Raw genomic sequence first — 16,995 nt, forward strand, 5'->3', positions numbered from 1 at the left:
CTACTGTTGGTAGAGATTGGGCATCTCACTTTGTCAAACGACATCCAAATTTGTCCACACGATTATCTCGAAAATACGACTATCAGAGGGCTCTTTCAGAGGACCCTCGAATTATCAAACCATGGTTTGATTTGGTCCAAAATACCGTTGAAAAGTGGGGTATCACTTCGGATGATATTTTCAACTTTGATGAGTCTGGTTTTGCTATGGGAGTTGGTACCACACAAAGGATTATTACCTCAGCCGAATACCATGGAAAAAGAGCTCTCTTACAAGCTAGAAATCGCGAGTGGGTGACTTCAATTGAGTGTATTAGAGCTGATGGAAGTGTCCATCCTCCACTCTTCGTTTTTAAGGGGAAATTCTTTCCTGAACATCTACGCATCCCCCTTGATTCAAATCAACCTGGATCTCGTCTGACTGTGAGCAAAAATGGCTGGACTACCAATGAAATTGGTTTATGGTGGTTGAAATCTCATTTTATCCCAAATATTGGGAAAAGAGTGGGAAAATACTGCCTCTTAGTCCTTGATGGTCATGGGAGTCATTTAACCCCTGAATTTGACCAAATATGTGAAGAACACCAAATCATCGCAATCTGTATGCCTCCGCATGCCTCTCATCTTTTACAACCTTTAGATGTGGGTTGTTTTTCGGTTTTGAAGAGGCTTTATGGAGGAGCGGTTTCAACCATGATGCGGAATGGAGTCAATTCTATTGATAAGGAAGATTTCCTTGAATTGATTGCAGATGCAAGAAAGGGAGCTTTTAAGACCTCTAATATCCAGAATAGCTTTTCTGCTACTGGATTAGCACCATTTGATGCTAATAGAGTCTTGGAAAAGCTTAATGTATGCCTGGATGAACTTCCTCCTCTTGAGATCCTTCCTACACGACCACCCTCTTCTGGCAGTGATAGTGATCCAAATACTCTCTGGACTCTCTCAAAATTCTCAAAATCGCAATCTCGGATCAAAAAAGGTCTAGAATCTTCTTCTTCAATCCTTTCTTCACCAACCAAACGGGAGATTGAGGGGAACTATGAAATGACCATAAAAGTGGTCCATCATCATATTTTTCTTCAGAATCGCTGCGACCAATTGGAGGCTTCTAATAAGAAACAGATCAAAAAACGAGCAATCAAGCATAAGTTTACTAGCCAGAGGGGCATTTTCGGGAGTCGGGAGGATGGTCAGGATGATGTGGTTGTTGAGGATGATGGTGATAGTGAAGATATATCTTTGCTAGATGTACCTGGAGAACCACCTGCAGAACCTGCTTTACCTTCCATGCCTATGGTTAGGCGGCAGGTCACCTGCTCTGGATGTGGGATTAAAGGCCATACTTATGTTAAATGCCCTACACGTATTAAATAACAAAATTTGAGTTATTTTTGTGGTATTAGTCGTGGTGAAAAATTGAAGGTTTTTTGATTTTTGGTGGGGTCGCTCGGTCAATTCGGTCGCTCGGGCAATACGTTATCACGTTAGTTAATCGCCTCGAATCTAGCTGTTCTATTCCGTAAAAGCGGTTTTTCTTTCAAGGACACTAACAGTGTCTGAGCCGTCGAAGAACAAATCGAAGATCGAAGTACTCTTTGTAAAACTTTCAGTAAAGGGAGGAGCAGTAGGAATTACGGAGAGTATTATGTCTGCACTAAAGCGATCTAATTCCTTCCTCTCTTTTTTTTGCTATCTGAAAGCGATGTATATACCGGGTAACCGATTGAACCAAAAAAGACCCCTGCAGTTGCGCTCAAAGCACGAACGGTCTACCTAGCTTAGAGCATTGCGCCTCGCTGAAATAACGCACCTTGTGGACACGCTGTGCATGAGATTTTAGTGCCTGGGGTCCGCGTAAGGCAAGCTTGCAAAATGAATCCGGACACGGTACAGGCTCATCCTGTTTCAATCCGCGAAGGCGTCTCTCGAAATGTTCTCTGGCTTTCCGCGGCGTCGCGAAATAGCACTGGTAGTTCGGCTCAAAAACGCAGAAGAGACAGTGCCGATTCGTCAAAGAGATTGGAGCGTCACGCGGCTCAGAGGTTGGAGAAGGATCTGGCTCAGGTCGAAAGCGCTCTTCAAGCGGCGTGTGCTCGTCGCTGCCGGCATTCTGCATTTTTTTCTCTCGTTTGTCGTTTTCGGACGGTACGCTTTGGACTCGACCGAGCTCGATCAATGCATTGATCAGGGTGACACGACGCATCATGTCCTCTCTTTCAGGTAGATCTTGATGTGGAAGCTGCATCAATTCCGCAACTTCACGCCGTTCTTTGAGGTGATGAACAATCTTGTCAGGCTCGTACATATCATGGTTCATGTCCATTAGCGAAGGATCGAGTTGTTTGTTGATTTCCAGAGTATCAATGGTGGCGAAAAATTCGCTTCGAGCGCCATTGAACGCCGCTTCCTTCAATTTCTTCTTCGTAGCTCTTAATGCAGCTTCCGCCTTGGCTTTGAGCTCCCCTATTTTTGTGCCACTTGCTTTTTTCATGGATCCATACAATGCTCTGGCTTCCAAGGCGAGGGAATCACGCATTTGCTGGAGGCGTAATATCTCGGGATGATTTGATAGAGACGTTACCATACTCTCAGGCTATGGAGCTGATGCGTTTGATTTCGTTAATTTCATGGATCCAGAGCTGTGCAATATTTTGCTGAGTGGGGGAATACCGCGAGCACTCGTTTAACTTCATTATTTATTCTTATCTATTTCCAAAATTTAAACTTGAATGGTCGTACAGCTCGTATTTTCCTCTAGTCTTTGATCTTCCGGGAATTGTACATTTATTTGCTTGTCAATCCATTTTCAATATCTCTTCTGTAGTCTGACCTAGATCGATCGCCAACCAATCTGTCTTGCGTTGCGTCCATTCAAAAAAGCGAGGTAGCTCTGAACACGAGATACAATTCCCCGCGAATTCAATCTAAAGCGCTCGTAGTTGCTCGAGTTAGACGCAGAGTACCCGTAAGAAGTCATGCCCACGCTGGCTGTAACATAACGAGCCCACAGAGTGGCCACATATTCCTCCACGCTGATGATAGGCATTCCGTCATGAGGGAAAACAGACTCTCGGTATTGGTCGGCTTGCTGATCAAACAAATCAAAGCTCGGAGCACTGACAATCCGACAACGGATGCAGCTTTGTTCATATAGCTCGTCTGCAGCACGGATAGTGTGGTGCAAGCTCGTACCGCAGCTGACCAATGTCAGATGGGCATCCGGATGCTCCTCAAGTACGTATGCTCCTTTGGATACATTGAATCTACTTGTCGCTGGTGCGTGATCGACTGGATCACGTGCAACGGAGATCATTGTTGGACTGCTTGCAGATTCCACTGCCCACATCCAAGCGCCGATCACCTCTTCGGCATCTGATGGCCGGATGTATGTGAGATTTGGCATGGCGCGATATAAGGAATCAAGCTCCACTGGCTGATGAGTAGGGCCATTCTGGCCTTCGGCTATTCAAAGTTAGGTGGTTATCTTGCACGCAGTTCCGAAGCAGCTTACCGAACGAGTCATGAGTTGCGATATGAATTGTAGGAAGATGACTGAGAGCCCCCATACGCACCCCAGGCGCTGCCTGTAAGATTTTTGAGCTCCTTGTCAGCTTGTAAGAGGAGATGGGAATTAATATTGGGAACCTACATAGATGTAGAATATCAAGAATGTTGCGGTGACTGGCAAAAAGGTTCCCGGGTTGTATGCTGCGAGTCCATTTGAAATAGAGGCCATAGCATGCTCCCTTATTCCATATCTGATGTATCGGCCCTGGTAACTGACTGATGGATGGAAAACATCGGTGTCAGAGTAAACAAATTTGTTGGAGTTAACAAGATCTGCGCCGCCACCACAAAATGAGGGGCACTCCTCCCAAAGGTACTGGAGAACGATTCCATTTGACTCTCTGGTTGGCATTTTGCTGAGTTGGCTACTGTCCAGGTCTTGGAGGAGTGACCGCAAGTCCGGCTTCGCACCCCGCAGTCGTAAGGCGAAATCACGTGCCAACTCGGGGTATTCAAGAGTGTATTTCATTAACAAATGTTCCCAGCTCTTTTCCAAGGCCTCTCCATGTTGTTTCCGTTCGCGGAAGTAGTTCAGGCCACGAGAAGTTGGATTGTGGGTTTGGGAGGGATCTTGCCCAATCGCCAACTTGGACTTCGCAACGCTTTGCGCGTCAAAGCTTCCGTGATGTGCTTTCGCGGTCCCAGCTGTGCTAGTACCAACACCGATTATGGTGCGAATGTTGATAAAAGTGGGCTTCCCTTTCAAAGATTGGGCATATTTCAGAGATGAGCAAACGGCTTGAACGTCATGACATCCATCCATTACATCAAGGACATGCCACCCCGAGGCCCGCATTTTCTCGTTGATATCCTCGCTATTAATCCAAGAAAGAGGGCCGTCACAAGTAACACCATTGTTGTCGTAGACCAGAACCAAATTATCTAGTTGCAAATGACCTGCCAGCGCAATTGCTTGGAGTTTTCTTAGTATATCGTCGCTTCATAGTTTTGGAGCTGGAAATACCTTCAAGCGCAACACCTTCCATCAAACAGCCGTCACCCGTCATGCAATAGATTCGAGAGCTTACGATTTCATACATAGGCTTATTAAACCGGGCTGCTAGGTTCTTGGAAGCAATAGCCAAGCCAACCGCGTTGGCGATTCCCTGTCCAAGGGGCCCCGTGGTAACTTCAATACCAGGGCATTCGATTTCTGGATGGCCATGTGCAATGGTGGTGAAGCCATTTTCTTTCGCGCTTCCATACCCCTTTAGCTCATTCATTGTCCAGGCATCAAATCCTGTCAAGTGATTGAGCGCGTACAGGAACATCGCACAATGACCTGACTTTTCTCGTCAATGTGGATAAATCGTCGGGCCCCAGTGGATACACATACCATTAGAAAGTACAAATCGATCTCTGTCAAACCAGTCTGGATTTGAGGGGTTATACCGCATGGTGTACTTCCATAAAGCCACACCTATTGCAGCCATGCCAATAGCAGATCCACCATGGCCTCCGCCATTCTGGTTGCAGATGTCTAAAATCAAATTTCTCAGGGTAATGACGGCATGCTCATCGTCGGGCATGTTGTCCGCGTCCTTGGGGTTGGTTTCAGAGAAAGTCATGATAGTTGGCAAGATATTTGGTCTAAATAGAAAATTGAAAGGGAAGTACCTGATAAGTATGTCAAATGGCTCTGTGGCGAGTCTGACCTTTGTCTTATAAGATGCTCGGAATCTAAGCTTTGTGCCGGGATTGAATTCCCGAGAATTTTAAAAGCAGACAAGTGAGGTTATATAATCCCGGACGCCCTCTCAATCAAATCCGCTCCGGAAAGTGAAATAGCGAATAAAATGTCGGGTCTTCCGTTTGTCTTAAAGTTGGTAATATGGCGGAATGTCCGCGGTCGGCAAGTGCTACCGCCATGGAGCCCTCATGCTCTGGAAGGTTTCGACGGCTAATCAGTAGGCCAAGTTCGACTGTCTCGCTCATTACGGCGATATTTACCGCGGCGTCCTGGATACCCTAGAAGTTCCGCGCACAACAGGGCTATAGCCTCGAAATCCGCAAAGAGGCTCCATGCCAAGCCTCTACTTGGCTTGACAGATTTCTGTGGCGTCTCTTTTCCCATCTCAGCTGGCCTTCGATCACTCGATTGCTGGGCATACCTAGGATAAATGAAATATACCGTTACTATTGAGAGCGATGGAATAAAACAAAGTGTTGCATACTTGCATACTTGTCAATTTTGATATCATTTGATTAGAAATTAACGACTGTCTTGATAACCAACTTAGACTCAATGTCTCGTGTCTTACTAGCAGTGTCATAGGCTGATGGAACAGAGTCAAGCCCGACAAACCGATGCGTGATGAGCTTCGTGATGTCTGGTCTGAGAGCATCAACCCTCATACCTTCCATGATCTCAATTGCCCGAGGATAGCAATTAACATAGCGCCACACTGACACGACGTTGATCTCGCGGCCCGTGAGCTCCGCGATTGGCCATGTTTGTAGGGCAGTTCCCATCCCCACAAGCACAATGCCCCCGCCATTCGTAGTCGCCTAGATGAAATCAGTCGTGGGGCTAAGTTTGAGAATTGGAATTGGAACTCACATAGATTGACGTTTGCACGCAACTTTCGACTCCTGTACACTCAAAAATGTGGTCAAGCTGGCCAACCTCATCTCCTCCTGGCCATTTCAACTTCCCGATCTCTAGAGCTAGATTCTTCGCAATGGAAAGACGGCTTCCGATGGTCTCCCCTTTCTTCGGGACGACCACAAACCCTACATCTGCAAAACTATGTTCCAGGGCGAACGCAACCCGACCTTCATCAATATCGGCAATCACAACAGGGCATTCATGTTCGATTTTCGCAACAGCAGCACACAGGAGACCGACTGCCCCGGCTCCAAAAACTAAGCATCGTGCCCCTTGCTTCATACCAGCTCTGTTGATTGAATGAATGCAGACGGATAAAGGCTCCAGCAAAGCACCATCATCATAAGAGAGTGCATTGGGTAGCCTTACGATCATTTTTTATCAGCCGAAGTCCTCTTCCTAAACAAGCACAATACTTACTTGTGGCACCACTCTGCGGGGTGGTCGACGTATTCTTGGAGTGTTCCTTGAAAATGAGGAAATGATGCGCCGCTGCTTCGGAAGCGCATTTCGGCGCAAATATTGTATCGGCCAACTTTGCATCTCTCGCATTCCAGACAAGCAACACCACTCTCAATTGCCACTGAATCACCGACTCTGAAATTCCCAGTACTCAGTGCGGTCGCACCTACTTCCACCACTTCACCAGCTGCTTCATGCCCACCACACAGAGGTTCTTTGACTTCGATTGATCCATTTTTGCCGAATTTGAAGTAATGCAAGTCGGAACCACACAAAGTTGTTGAGCGGATACGGATTCTCAAGTCAGACGGGCCGATAATGCGCATCGGTCGCTCCTCGAGACGCAGCTGCTGCGAGCCATGCAAGTATTGGCCCTTGCTGATAGCGGGAGAACTAGCCATTTTTTGGGGGGGGGGGGGGGGGGGGGGGATGGAGTTTCTCGAAGTGACCTTTAGTAACCAAGTCCGTCACATAGAACGTCTCGGCGGAGAATCCAACGCCTCCACATATACTAGAGCCGTGAAATGAGTTCCGGCCTCCAGAACATGTCCTCAACCCAAAGTTCGTGAGGATTCCGAGTCCGACTGCCAGCAATTCCAGATGAATTAGGTCCGGGATTAGTCTCCCGGAGACGAACCAAGTCGTTGGAGACAAAAGGCAGCAGCAAGACGGTGACTTGGAAATCAGCTTTTACTCAATCTTTCCGAGCTTTGTGCCCTCTACAATCATCTGTTGCACCATCATCTTTTGTGGCCAAAATGGCGTCCTCTTATTCCCCCACCGCCATCATCATTGGCGCTGGTCCTGGTGGTATCTCAATGGCCTACCGTTTAAAGCACGAATTGGGATTTAATGATTTCCTGGTATATCTACAATTTATCAACGGTTGCGCAGAGGGATATTGACATGTTGCAGATATACGAGAAGCTAGATGGTGTGGGCGGTACTTGGCGATCAAACTCCTATCCTGGCTGGTAAGATTATCAACAAGAGCCAGTTTTTATCAGGATCATTGACAATGGCATTTCAGTGGATGTGACCTTCCTTCGCATCTTTACTCTTTCAGTTTCAATCTCAACGCTAATTGGTCCAAGGAATTGTGTGAACAGCCTGAGATCTTGCAGTGTTAGTCAGCAGGTTACGCTGGATTTTCCAGCTACCGAGCCACAAAATATTGGCTAACAAAATCTTACAGACATTGAAGACACAGTCGACAAGTTTGGTCTACGACAACATGTCATTACCTCCGTGGAGTGCTTAGGTGGTGCTTGGAACGAGGACGAAAAGGAGTGGACTGTCCGGTTCCGCGACCTGCAAACCGGGCTGGAATTAACGCGTCATGCGACTGTTTTCATTTCCGCAGTTGGTGCCATCTCATTTCCCCGGGATGTGAAATTCAAGGGGATGGAGAATTTCAGGGGTGGCGTGTTTCACACTGCGCGCTGGGACCACGCAGTCGACTACACTGGCAAGAGAGTGGTAAGTAATCGCATCGTAACTTCCACCCATTCGAACAATTGAAAGTCTAAACTTCTGTCAGGCGGTCATTGGAAATGGCTGCAGCGCCGCCCAAGTCGTGCCTGCGGTCGCGAAGAGGGCAGCTTTCGTGCAGCAATATGCCCGCAGTGCACAATGGTATCACGCTCGGGTAAGTCGATTGTGATATCGATTTTGTTAAGAACATCTGTTCTGACTTGTTACTATCAAAAGCCAAACAGGTCATTTTCGCAACTTGAAAAATGGTTTTTCAGATGGCTGCCCCTCTGGCAGCGATGGCTTCGCCTGCGGATCTTCCTCCAAGCAGAGCGGGAGGCTTACACTTACTTTTCTTCGGAGGCTGGTGTCCAAGCAAGACTCGCAGCGGAAGACGAGTCTCGAGAATACATTCTCTCTCGTACTCCGCAGCAATACAAGAAGGCCGTGGTGCCTGATTTCCCACTTGGTATGGAACCAACTCGCTGTACTGAGAGACCAAAACTTATACTCTCAAACAGGTTGCAAGAGACGCATTTTTGACCCCGGCTATCTTGACTCTCTGCATCAGCCCAACGTAAACCTTCGCAATGAGGGGATCCAGGAGTTTACCGAGAACGGAATCATCGGATCTTCCGGTGTTGAAGACGAGTTTGATATCATTGTGCTTGCGACCGGCTTCCAGGTGTCACAGTTCCTGGCCCCAATGGAAATCTATGGTCGGCATGGCATCTCCCTGAATAAGCAGTGGAACGAGTCTCGAGGCGCGCAGGCTTACTATGGGACTTTCGTGCACAGCTTCCCCAACTTGGGCATCATGTAAGTGCACAGAAGAAAGAAGTATAACCGGTCTAGCTTACACATACATAGATTTGGCCCCAATAGCTTCCCTGCGAACAACTCTGCTTTGTTTGCTTGCGAAACTCAAGTTTGCTTCGCTGTGAAGGCCCTCTTCGAGCCAATTCTCGACCGTCGAACTCGAGTGGTGGAGGTAAAGCAATCAGCAGAGGAAAGGCATACAATATCCCTACAGGAGAAGCTCAAGGGCACTGTTTTTGCAGGAGATTGCTCAAACTGGTATATTAACGAGTATGGGCGAAATGCCGCTTCGTGGCCAGCGAAGGCTACCTTGTTTTGGCTGGAGACCTACCTGCCCAACTGGAATGCTTTCATCTGGAAGAATGGCTCAGCGTCTTGGCCCCTTTACAGATTTTCTAGATGGCTGAGAATGGGATCCTGGTACTCTAAGGCAGCCATTGCGGCGATATTCGCCATGGCGCTATCTCGGAGCGGAGCAGGTGGCGCCTTCGAAGTCACTGGAGTTTTTGAAAACTTGCGTGAGTGTATTGGAGCTCTGGCCGCCTATATTGTTAGCTAGTATACCAATATTTATTGTAGACTAGATTAGTCAATAAATTTTTCTAATACGGTCTCGAAGAAAATTTTTGACTGGCAGTTGGCCGGAGGTACGCATAGTGTTTTGCGAATCTTGTATCGAGTTCAGGTAATTCTCTTCTTTCTCGGATAGGTCTACTCGTTTCCTACCAGAGACTTGAGTAGATTCCCGCTTAAGCTCACACAATCGAGGGCCATTGTGTAATACTATCAAGTGTTTATTGGGACGCGAGGGGTAGTCAGCGGGATGAGGGGCAGTTAACGGGATTTGAATCCCGAGCAGTCGACTTAAAAGGTAACCGCAACTATTTCTCGGGATTAAGGGGATGTCATTCTTGGTCCCTCTCTATTTTATAATTTCACTCGATCTCAAAATATTCACTCAAGATGATGAAAACAAAAGCCAATATCGGTGTTGTTGGATTAGGTCGTATGGGCCAACGTCATGCACTGAACATTCTTCACCACGTTCCCCGTGCTAAGCTCTTCGCTGTTTGTACACCAGCACCCCATGAGATCGAATGGGCTAAGACAAATCTTGTGCCAGAAGGGGTGCATACATTTGAGTGTTTTGACAAGATGATTGACATGCCCGGTCTAGACGCTGTGGTCATCGCGTCGCCAACTGAGCTACACATCACGCAAACGTTGGCCGCAATCCAACTCGGGATACATGTGCTTTGTGAAAAGCCGATCACGAGGGACATGGCTAAGGTAAGATATTCCATTTGCTCTTTGAATTAGTAGTCCTAATGATACGTTCGTAGCTGCGTGACTTCATGGAAACGGCAAAACAACATCCCCAAACAAAGGTCATGGTTGGATTCGTCCGCCGATTCGACGAGAATTATATGGACGCCATACAGAAGGTCAAGAGCGGCGCTGTAGGTGAACCTATCATTGTGCGGTCGCAAGGCGCTGAGAAGCTTGACAAAACTGGCTTTTTTATCGAATACGCTCGGCAGAGCGGTGGAATCTTCATAGATACCGTCGTTCACGATATTGACTTGACTTTGTCTATCCTGGGCGAGAATATCAAGCCCAAAGCACTTTGGGCTACTGGAATCATTGCTCATCATCATGAAATGAAAGATTTCAAGGATGCCGACAACGCCGTCGGTGTCGTTGAATTCTGGGGTGGCCGAATCGCGCACTACTATCACTCTCGTACGACCTCACACGGGTATGACAATTGCACAGACATCATTGGCATGACCGGGAAAATATCTATCAATTCTGTCCCTCACTATAACAGGGTCCAGGTGTCGAACGCATCTGGAATTGTGCAAGACTGTACCCCCAGTTGGATCGACCGATACCGAGAAGCCTTTGTGACTGAGCTGAATGAATTCACGGATGCTATTTTGGACAATAAAGAACTTCCAATGAGAATTTCCGCTGCCTACACAGGGCTCAAGATCGCAACTGCCCTGCAAAAAAGCTTAGAGACGGGCCAGAAGATTGAGTTTGATGAAAATGGTGACTCGATCATTTCCGATGGCAGATAGACGGTTTGGAACTACAATTCCGACGTTGGATAGGACAAAGTACTTGCTTGGACCAGTTTCTACACTATTCTATATCTCAATTAAAAGGGTGACAGTTTTGACAGCCCGCATGCGGGATTTCGAGAGCCACTTTATTTCTAGGCTCTTTTGGTTTTGTTCGCCATCCTTTTTGCTATTCCTCAAACGTCAGTCAGATAATTGAATCGACGTCATGATCGGTCAGGCATCCCGGTGGGTTCCTAACTAAAGCAATTCCGTAGCCCGATGATTGAGAATCGTTCAGCTCTTGGTTTGATGTCTATTTGGCAGAGAGTGACATACGTTAATGTTTTTTAACTTCATATGATAAAAAAAATAAATTATATGTGGCCGCGCAATGTCCGGCTTCCCCCTCAAGCTAAGGTCAATTGACCTGTGCACAAATCGTGCCCAGGCTTCTCGCATTGTCTTGAAATATAGATAGAAAGCAATCTTTTGTTTGGTTTCACTCATCGCGTTCTGTTTGCAAAGGCGTTTATTTTAGGTAGATGATTGCAATTCCCAACACCACCGTTTAGGATTCAAGTGGTGGATGATATGTGATAACTATAATAGAATAACGGACCAAATTAAAGCCTTAATCGTATCTGCTTGAGAAAATCGTGGGCAGTGGTGTGTCCAGGGCGGTGGGTCCCACCACCGCCCACTCCACTCACTTCTCCACCCACTCGACCTTCTTCTCTTCCTTCCTTCTCTCTAGTTAGCCCAGATAGTTTGAATGGACTCTTTCACTGTTCACTGGCTAGCTCACTCATTTAACCAGTATCAAACTATCCAATAATCCCAAAACCAAAATACGTTGCAAATAGTACACCGGACAGCTTCTATCCCGCATATACTGATACGGGCATCTACAGCTTATAGTTTCCAGATGAAACTTGCATACCTCCATCGACAACAAGATCTTGCCCAGTGACATAAGAGGAAGCATCACTTAATAAATACAATGCAGCCATCTGAAGGTCTTCTGGTGTCCCGACACGCCCAAGGGGTGGCGCCTGATGGAAAATTTTTAACAACTCGGGTCGATGAGTGGCAATCGAGAGATTCATGTCGGTGGCAATGTATCTGAATTTGTTTGAGCGACAAGTTCTCGGCACATCAGGAACCTCACTTACCCAGGAGAAACGGTATTCACGCGAATTCCATCTGAAGATAGCTCGTGAGCCAGACTTCTTGCCATTGAGAATACAAACCCTTTGCTTCCCGCATAGGCAGTCAGTAGATGACCAGGGCAGACATGCTGCGATGATTGTGAGCAAATCATCAAGACGCTTCCCTTAATAGCGTGCTGCTTCATATTCTTCACAGCATTTTGCACCGCAAAGAATGTTCCTGTCTCCTAATTCTATAGTAAGCATTTGGTAATTATGTAGCCGACGACATACACACATTCACAGCTTGGAGTTTCTGAATATCTTCCCACTTATGCTCCACGAATGGCTTGTCAACACAGATACCGGCTGCCGTGATTCTGCCCAGCATTGACATGTCAGTTATACATATCCTTTTAATAGTGGAAAGTAGCCTAATCTCACATTCCGTGGATGTAATGTAGCTTCTCAAGGATGTTGGCAAAAGTGCATTCGACCTCCTCCTTCTTAGTCAGATCACAACTATCAAAGTCAGCTATTTGTTTATTTGTGATCCTGCCGTCCAACATGATGGTTTACCGGTAGTAGAGAAGTTGTTTTGGATTCCTATTCCGCCACTCGAGAAATGTGGGATCAGGCTCGGATAGAACGTCGGTGACCACTACGGTGGCACCAGCATCCAAACAAGTTTTCGACAGCGCCATGCCAATTCCACGACCACCACCTGATAAAGGAGTCAAAATGTTTTTGCAGGGCCTTGATCTTGGATTGAGTGCCGTTTACCAGTTACTAAAATCACTCGGCCACCGAGACTGAAACGAGCTGTCAAAGGAGATGGAATGTTTTCTTCGGATGACATGGTGTTCGTCAACTTCTGGGGTGATTGAGCTGAAGCAGAAAGTAATATTGGAACAAAGGGAAAACCACAAGACGAGGCTCCGGATCATATTTATATTTGCGATATATCCTGTAGCGGAGCCTCTGGGTCGAAAGTGACCATCCGGGACTCATATTCCGCCGGGAATCAGTTTCGATGATATTTAGAAGCCGTTCTTTCTGTCTGAATATAATATAACTTCTTTATTATCTGTATTTATCCAGAATTTGTTCAAATAGAAGGTGCCGGGATGAATCTTGCATTCACCATCCTGTCAAATGTAGTCCGATAACCCTGAACGGTATCAATTTGCTCGTTGAAACCAATGGATCGAGCCGCCTCGAGAGAATACTCCCGGGGAAAGTCGAAATCGACAAGCATGAAGTTAGCATGGCCCCAGTTCTGGGACTCAATGAGGCCCTTCTTCAAGCTGTGAGTCTCGACCAAGCGGTCCCAGGTCTTCTTTGCCTTTGAGACGAAATCCTCCATGTTTTTCTGCTTTCCATCTGGCTCAACGCCACAGAGGCCAAAGTAAGAGCAAATTCCGGGCCAAACCTGAGCCCAGGTAACAGGTTCTCCATCTCCACAGTTGAAGCTTGATCCATTAGGACATTTGTCACGGTTGAGAGCGGCAAAAATCTCCATCTTAGCAAGAATATCTTGGAAGGTGTCGGTGTGGCGAGTATTATAGCCGTGTGGCCGACCAGGGAATGGAACCTTAGCATCCTTTCCATTTATCTCCCGGTACAGAGTCAGATAGAAAGCAATGCCATATGCCATGTTCATGACGTTCGTCCCAGGAGCAAACCCAACAATTCCATCTGGCCGGATCTCAGAGAAATTCCACTTTTGGCCTTCAGATAGTCTCTGTAAAAGATCGTATTGATCGTAGTAGAAAATATTCTCTCTCCATGGCAACGGAATGCGTGGCATCTTCTCGTGGAGGGGGGCTGGATTTTCACCTCCTCGGGAAATTCCAATCCGTACCCCTTCCCACCGGTCTGCAGAATGATCGCCTCAAGCTTGTGTGAAACAGCGGAAATGGACTCAACAGCCGTTTGGAGGAGATTGGTGTTGACCTTGCGCAGCGACTGGAAATCGCCAGTCTGGATGTAAGCTAAACGTAGGTTAACATCTTCGGGTGCAGGAAAGAACAACTAACGTGGCAAATACCTACCACAAAAGAAAACCACATTGACCGACTCGACTTCGTTGACCTTCTCCTTGAGCTGAGCCATGACCGTCTCAACAGACTGTGTCAGGTCAATGCCCGAAACAATCCTGACGCGTTCATTATCGGGGAGGAAAGCGTTCCTGTTGCCGAATGGTCGGTTGCACAGACCAGTCACGCGGGCAAAGGTCGTCGGGGTGGGGTATTGGAGGGTTTGGTTCATGAGAGACCATCCGGAAATTCCAGAAGCTCCAAATATGAGCGCATGCTTTCCTGTTTGAGCCATAGTGATCGCGAATGTGATGATGAGAAACGCGTCGTGAGAATGGACAGTATAGGAGCAAGAGATCGGCCCGAAGCTACAGTCGTCTTTAAATCCCTTCCGTTACCAAGGCCGATCACGGTTCAGACTCCCGGGTTTTATATCCCGGATTATTGTAAACCAAACTCTTACTTAGTTTCAACATTGAGAATGAAGATAATGGGGCTAACTATCTGACCTGCATCCGGAATTTGATTCCCGCCTGTCGCCACTCCGAAATCACCTCCCCCTCATTGTCGGGCACATTTTGCTTCTCAAAGACGAACAACAAGACGCACATTATCGTTGTTGGATATGCCACGAAGAATGAAAGACGAGAAACACGCTCGCAAGCATGTTACAACAGCTTGCACTCCTTGTCGAAAGACCAAAGTCAAAGTATTCTACGCTCGCAATACTAATACGTCCCCTCATCCACACTGACCATTCGTTCTGCTAGTGCGACGGTACCATACCGACTTGCAGAAATTGTCAGAGCAAGGGAAAGGACTGCAGTTATCGCCAGCGTGATGACAAACGGACGTATGACATCATACGTGCAGAAACCTTTGGAGAATTTTTGCTAATCCTCCTGCCAGAATACGAGTGCGCATTGCAGTTACATTGCTTGCCAAACGAGTTGGCTCGCTGTCCCAATATATCCGGGACTGTGGCCTTGAAGCCCCTGCTATGGATGGGGAGGACCAACAGAATCTCAAAAATATTCTCCAAGCCCTCGGAGTAGATTACGAAGAGATCCGATCGGGGTCTCGCATATCGAATCACTCGGGCAATGCCCCAGATCATAATAACTACCTTGCAGGATTGCCTCCGCAAGTTGACTTCTATCAAGGAAGTGTGAATGACAACTGTTCTCCTCATTTCACGCCAGATCCCTGTAGGAATGGCAGGGACACGAATGCATCAGCGATAATTCTAACAAACCCGAGCCTTAGTACGGCGGAGGAAGAACTACAAGATGACGCAGCGCTGCTATATCACGACAGTCAGATTCCTTTGCCCATGGACGCCATGCAAGAGGCGGCACCACGAACCAATATACCACCAGACCCCCAGATGCCCGAGGGTGATCCATGCCATTTGCAGCCTGGTGTGGAATGTGATGGTCTCCCAGATGCGGATGCTGATGACGAGTTTACAAACCAACTCGCTTGCCGGCTTGGGCGACTCCAATTGACCCAGGATGGGCAATTGCGATACTTCGGGTCGACATCTAATCTCACACTATTAGATGCTCTAGTCAGTGTGAATTTACCCAGTTCAAGGAACACCCAGACACACGCACAAGAAGTCCTGGAAAAAGAAAATCTTAATATCGACGTCGATGATAATCTGGAAAAGGATTTGCTTGAGCTCTATTTTGCGTGGGAGAGCCCCTCTTTGTATCTTGTCAACTATGAGGTTTTTTGGAAGACGAGAAAACAAAACAAACGAGATGGATCAGAGTCTCCATATTACTCTCGGCCCTTAGTGGACTCAATGTGAGTTTCCCAGACAGACTGAAAAGGAATGATACCAATAAACCATTGTAGGTGTGCCTTAGGTGCTGCATATGTACCCAAATTCCATCCGGAGCTTGTTACATTCCCCCGGTCATTGTCAGAATTCTTTGGTGAAAGAGCCAGAACTCTCTTAGAGTGTGAATTCGAAAACCCATCGCTGTCAACGATCCAGACCCTGGTTATTCTTAGCCACCACGAAGCATCAAACACAAAAGACACTCGAGGATGGCTATATAGTGGTGAGTTTGGCAATGATATCCAATTAGTGCAACACTCATGATTCAAAGGAATGGCAATGCGACTTGCCTTTGATCTAGGCCTTCACCTTGACATGACTCCCTATGTGGAGAAAGGCATCATTTCAATTGAGGAATGCAGGATGCGACGTACCATATTTTGGGCCGCTTATCTTAACGAACAGTATGTCTTTTTGGGGGCCTCTTTCTTAGTCATGTATTTTTACTTACTCTGTCAGGTTTTGGGGCTATTATTTGGGTCGCTCGGTTCGTAGTCCTATGGCCGGAGTCACGGTCCAAAAGCCCCATTGGGATGGCTCTCAATCACCCGCGACATGGAAACCATACAGTTGCTTACAAATCATAACGCAAAATCTCTATAACCCGCTCGAGATGATATGCCAATGGTGGGTCGCCCTTTACGATCTTATGATGCCACTTACCGATGTTTTGTGAGTCGTTCCGCATGTATCCTATCCCTCATCGCATTACATATACTGATCATTCGGGCAAGGTATGGTTGTTCTGAGATCTCGAAGGACGCTCTTCAAGAATTGACGGCCATTACCGTTGGTCGACTGTATGAATGGAAGAAAAAGCTACCGAATGATCTTGATGTCGATTTAACCAAAGAACGTGAGCTGTGTTTACCGCATGTCCTCACCCTGCAGTAAGTTGACCAGAATATGAACCCTTTTTATAGCACGCTTGCCGATCTGACGGAGAAATAAGTATGCAA

General features: G+C 46.9%; 7 protein-coding genes across 7 annotated transcripts; 3 read left to right on the forward strand and 4 right to left on the reverse strand.

Moving 5' to 3' along the window:
- Positions 1-1,755: 1,755 nt before the first annotated feature.
- N7532_002767 (uncharacterized protein) lies at positions 1,756-2,586 on the reverse strand (the record flags this gene model as incomplete). The annotated part of the gene is made up of 1 exon (XM_056615261.1): positions 1,756-2,586. The coding sequence occupies one exon, from the start codon at positions 2,584-2,586 to the stop codon at positions 1,756-1,758; it is 831 nt and encodes a 276-aa protein (XP_056478233.1).
- Positions 2,587-2,832: 246 nt separating this feature from the next.
- On the reverse strand, positions 2,833-5,137 carry N7532_002768 (uncharacterized protein; the record flags this gene model as incomplete). The annotated part of the gene is made up of 5 exons (XM_056615262.1): positions 2,833-3,464; positions 3,514-3,586; positions 3,652-4,481; positions 4,534-4,851; positions 4,906-5,137. 5 exons carry the CDS (start codon positions 5,135-5,137, stop codon positions 2,833-2,835), a joined length of 2,085 nt encoding a protein of 694 aa, XP_056478234.1.
- Positions 5,138-5,774: 637 nt separating this feature from the next.
- N7532_002769 (NAD(P)-dependent alcohol dehydrogenase) lies at positions 5,775-7,040 on the reverse strand (the record flags this gene model as incomplete). Its single annotated transcript, XM_056615263.1, has 3 exons — positions 5,775-6,077; positions 6,130-6,541; positions 6,598-7,040. 3 exons carry the CDS (start codon positions 7,038-7,040, stop codon positions 5,775-5,777), a joined length of 1,158 nt encoding a protein of 385 aa, XP_056478235.1.
- Positions 7,041-7,397: 357 nt separating this feature from the next.
- On the forward strand, positions 7,398-9,490 carry N7532_002770 (flavin-containing monooxygenase; the record flags this gene model as incomplete). Its single annotated transcript, XM_056615264.1, has 8 exons — positions 7,398-7,502; positions 7,555-7,613; positions 7,670-7,764; positions 7,835-8,118; positions 8,180-8,287; positions 8,410-8,581; positions 8,634-8,931; positions 8,983-9,490. The coding sequence occupies 8 exons, from the start codon at positions 7,398-7,400 to the stop codon at positions 9,488-9,490; spliced, it is 1,629 nt and encodes a 542-aa protein (XP_056478236.1).
- A 404-nt stretch (positions 9,491-9,894) lies between these two features.
- Positions 9,895-11,015, forward strand: N7532_002771 (uncharacterized protein; the record flags this gene model as incomplete). The annotated part of the gene is made up of 2 exons (XM_056615265.1): positions 9,895-10,221; positions 10,275-11,015. 2 exons carry the CDS (start codon positions 9,895-9,897, stop codon positions 11,013-11,015), a joined length of 1,068 nt encoding a protein of 355 aa, XP_056478237.1.
- A 691-nt stretch (positions 11,016-11,706) lies between these two features.
- N7532_002772 (SDR family NAD(P)-dependent oxidoreductase) lies at positions 11,707-14,482 on the reverse strand (the record flags this gene model as incomplete). The annotated part of the gene is made up of 10 exons (XM_056615266.1): positions 11,707-11,750; positions 11,941-12,122; positions 12,173-12,396; positions 12,447-12,528; positions 12,593-12,670; positions 12,728-12,872; positions 12,932-13,022; positions 13,293-13,892; positions 13,988-14,142; positions 14,203-14,482. 10 exons carry the CDS (start codon positions 14,480-14,482, stop codon positions 11,707-11,709), a joined length of 1,881 nt encoding a protein of 626 aa, XP_056478238.1.
- Positions 14,483-14,824: 342 nt separating this feature from the next.
- On the forward strand, positions 14,825-16,987 carry N7532_002773 (Zn(II)2Cys6 transcription factor; the record flags this gene model as incomplete). Its single annotated transcript, XM_056615267.1, has 8 exons — positions 14,825-14,896; positions 14,958-15,040; positions 15,097-15,999; positions 16,051-16,259; positions 16,308-16,440; positions 16,496-16,708; positions 16,771-16,926; positions 16,960-16,987. 8 exons carry the CDS (start codon positions 14,825-14,827, stop codon positions 16,985-16,987), a joined length of 1,797 nt encoding a protein of 598 aa, XP_056478239.1.
- Positions 16,988-16,995: the final 8 nt, after the last annotated feature.

Source organism: Penicillium argentinense, assembly GCF_028826775.1.
Source record: "Penicillium argentinense strain IBT 30761 chromosome Unknown utg000003l_segment0_segment0, whole genome shotgun sequence".
NCBI lineage: Eukaryota > Fungi > Ascomycota > Eurotiomycetes > Eurotiales > Aspergillaceae > Penicillium > Penicillium argentinense.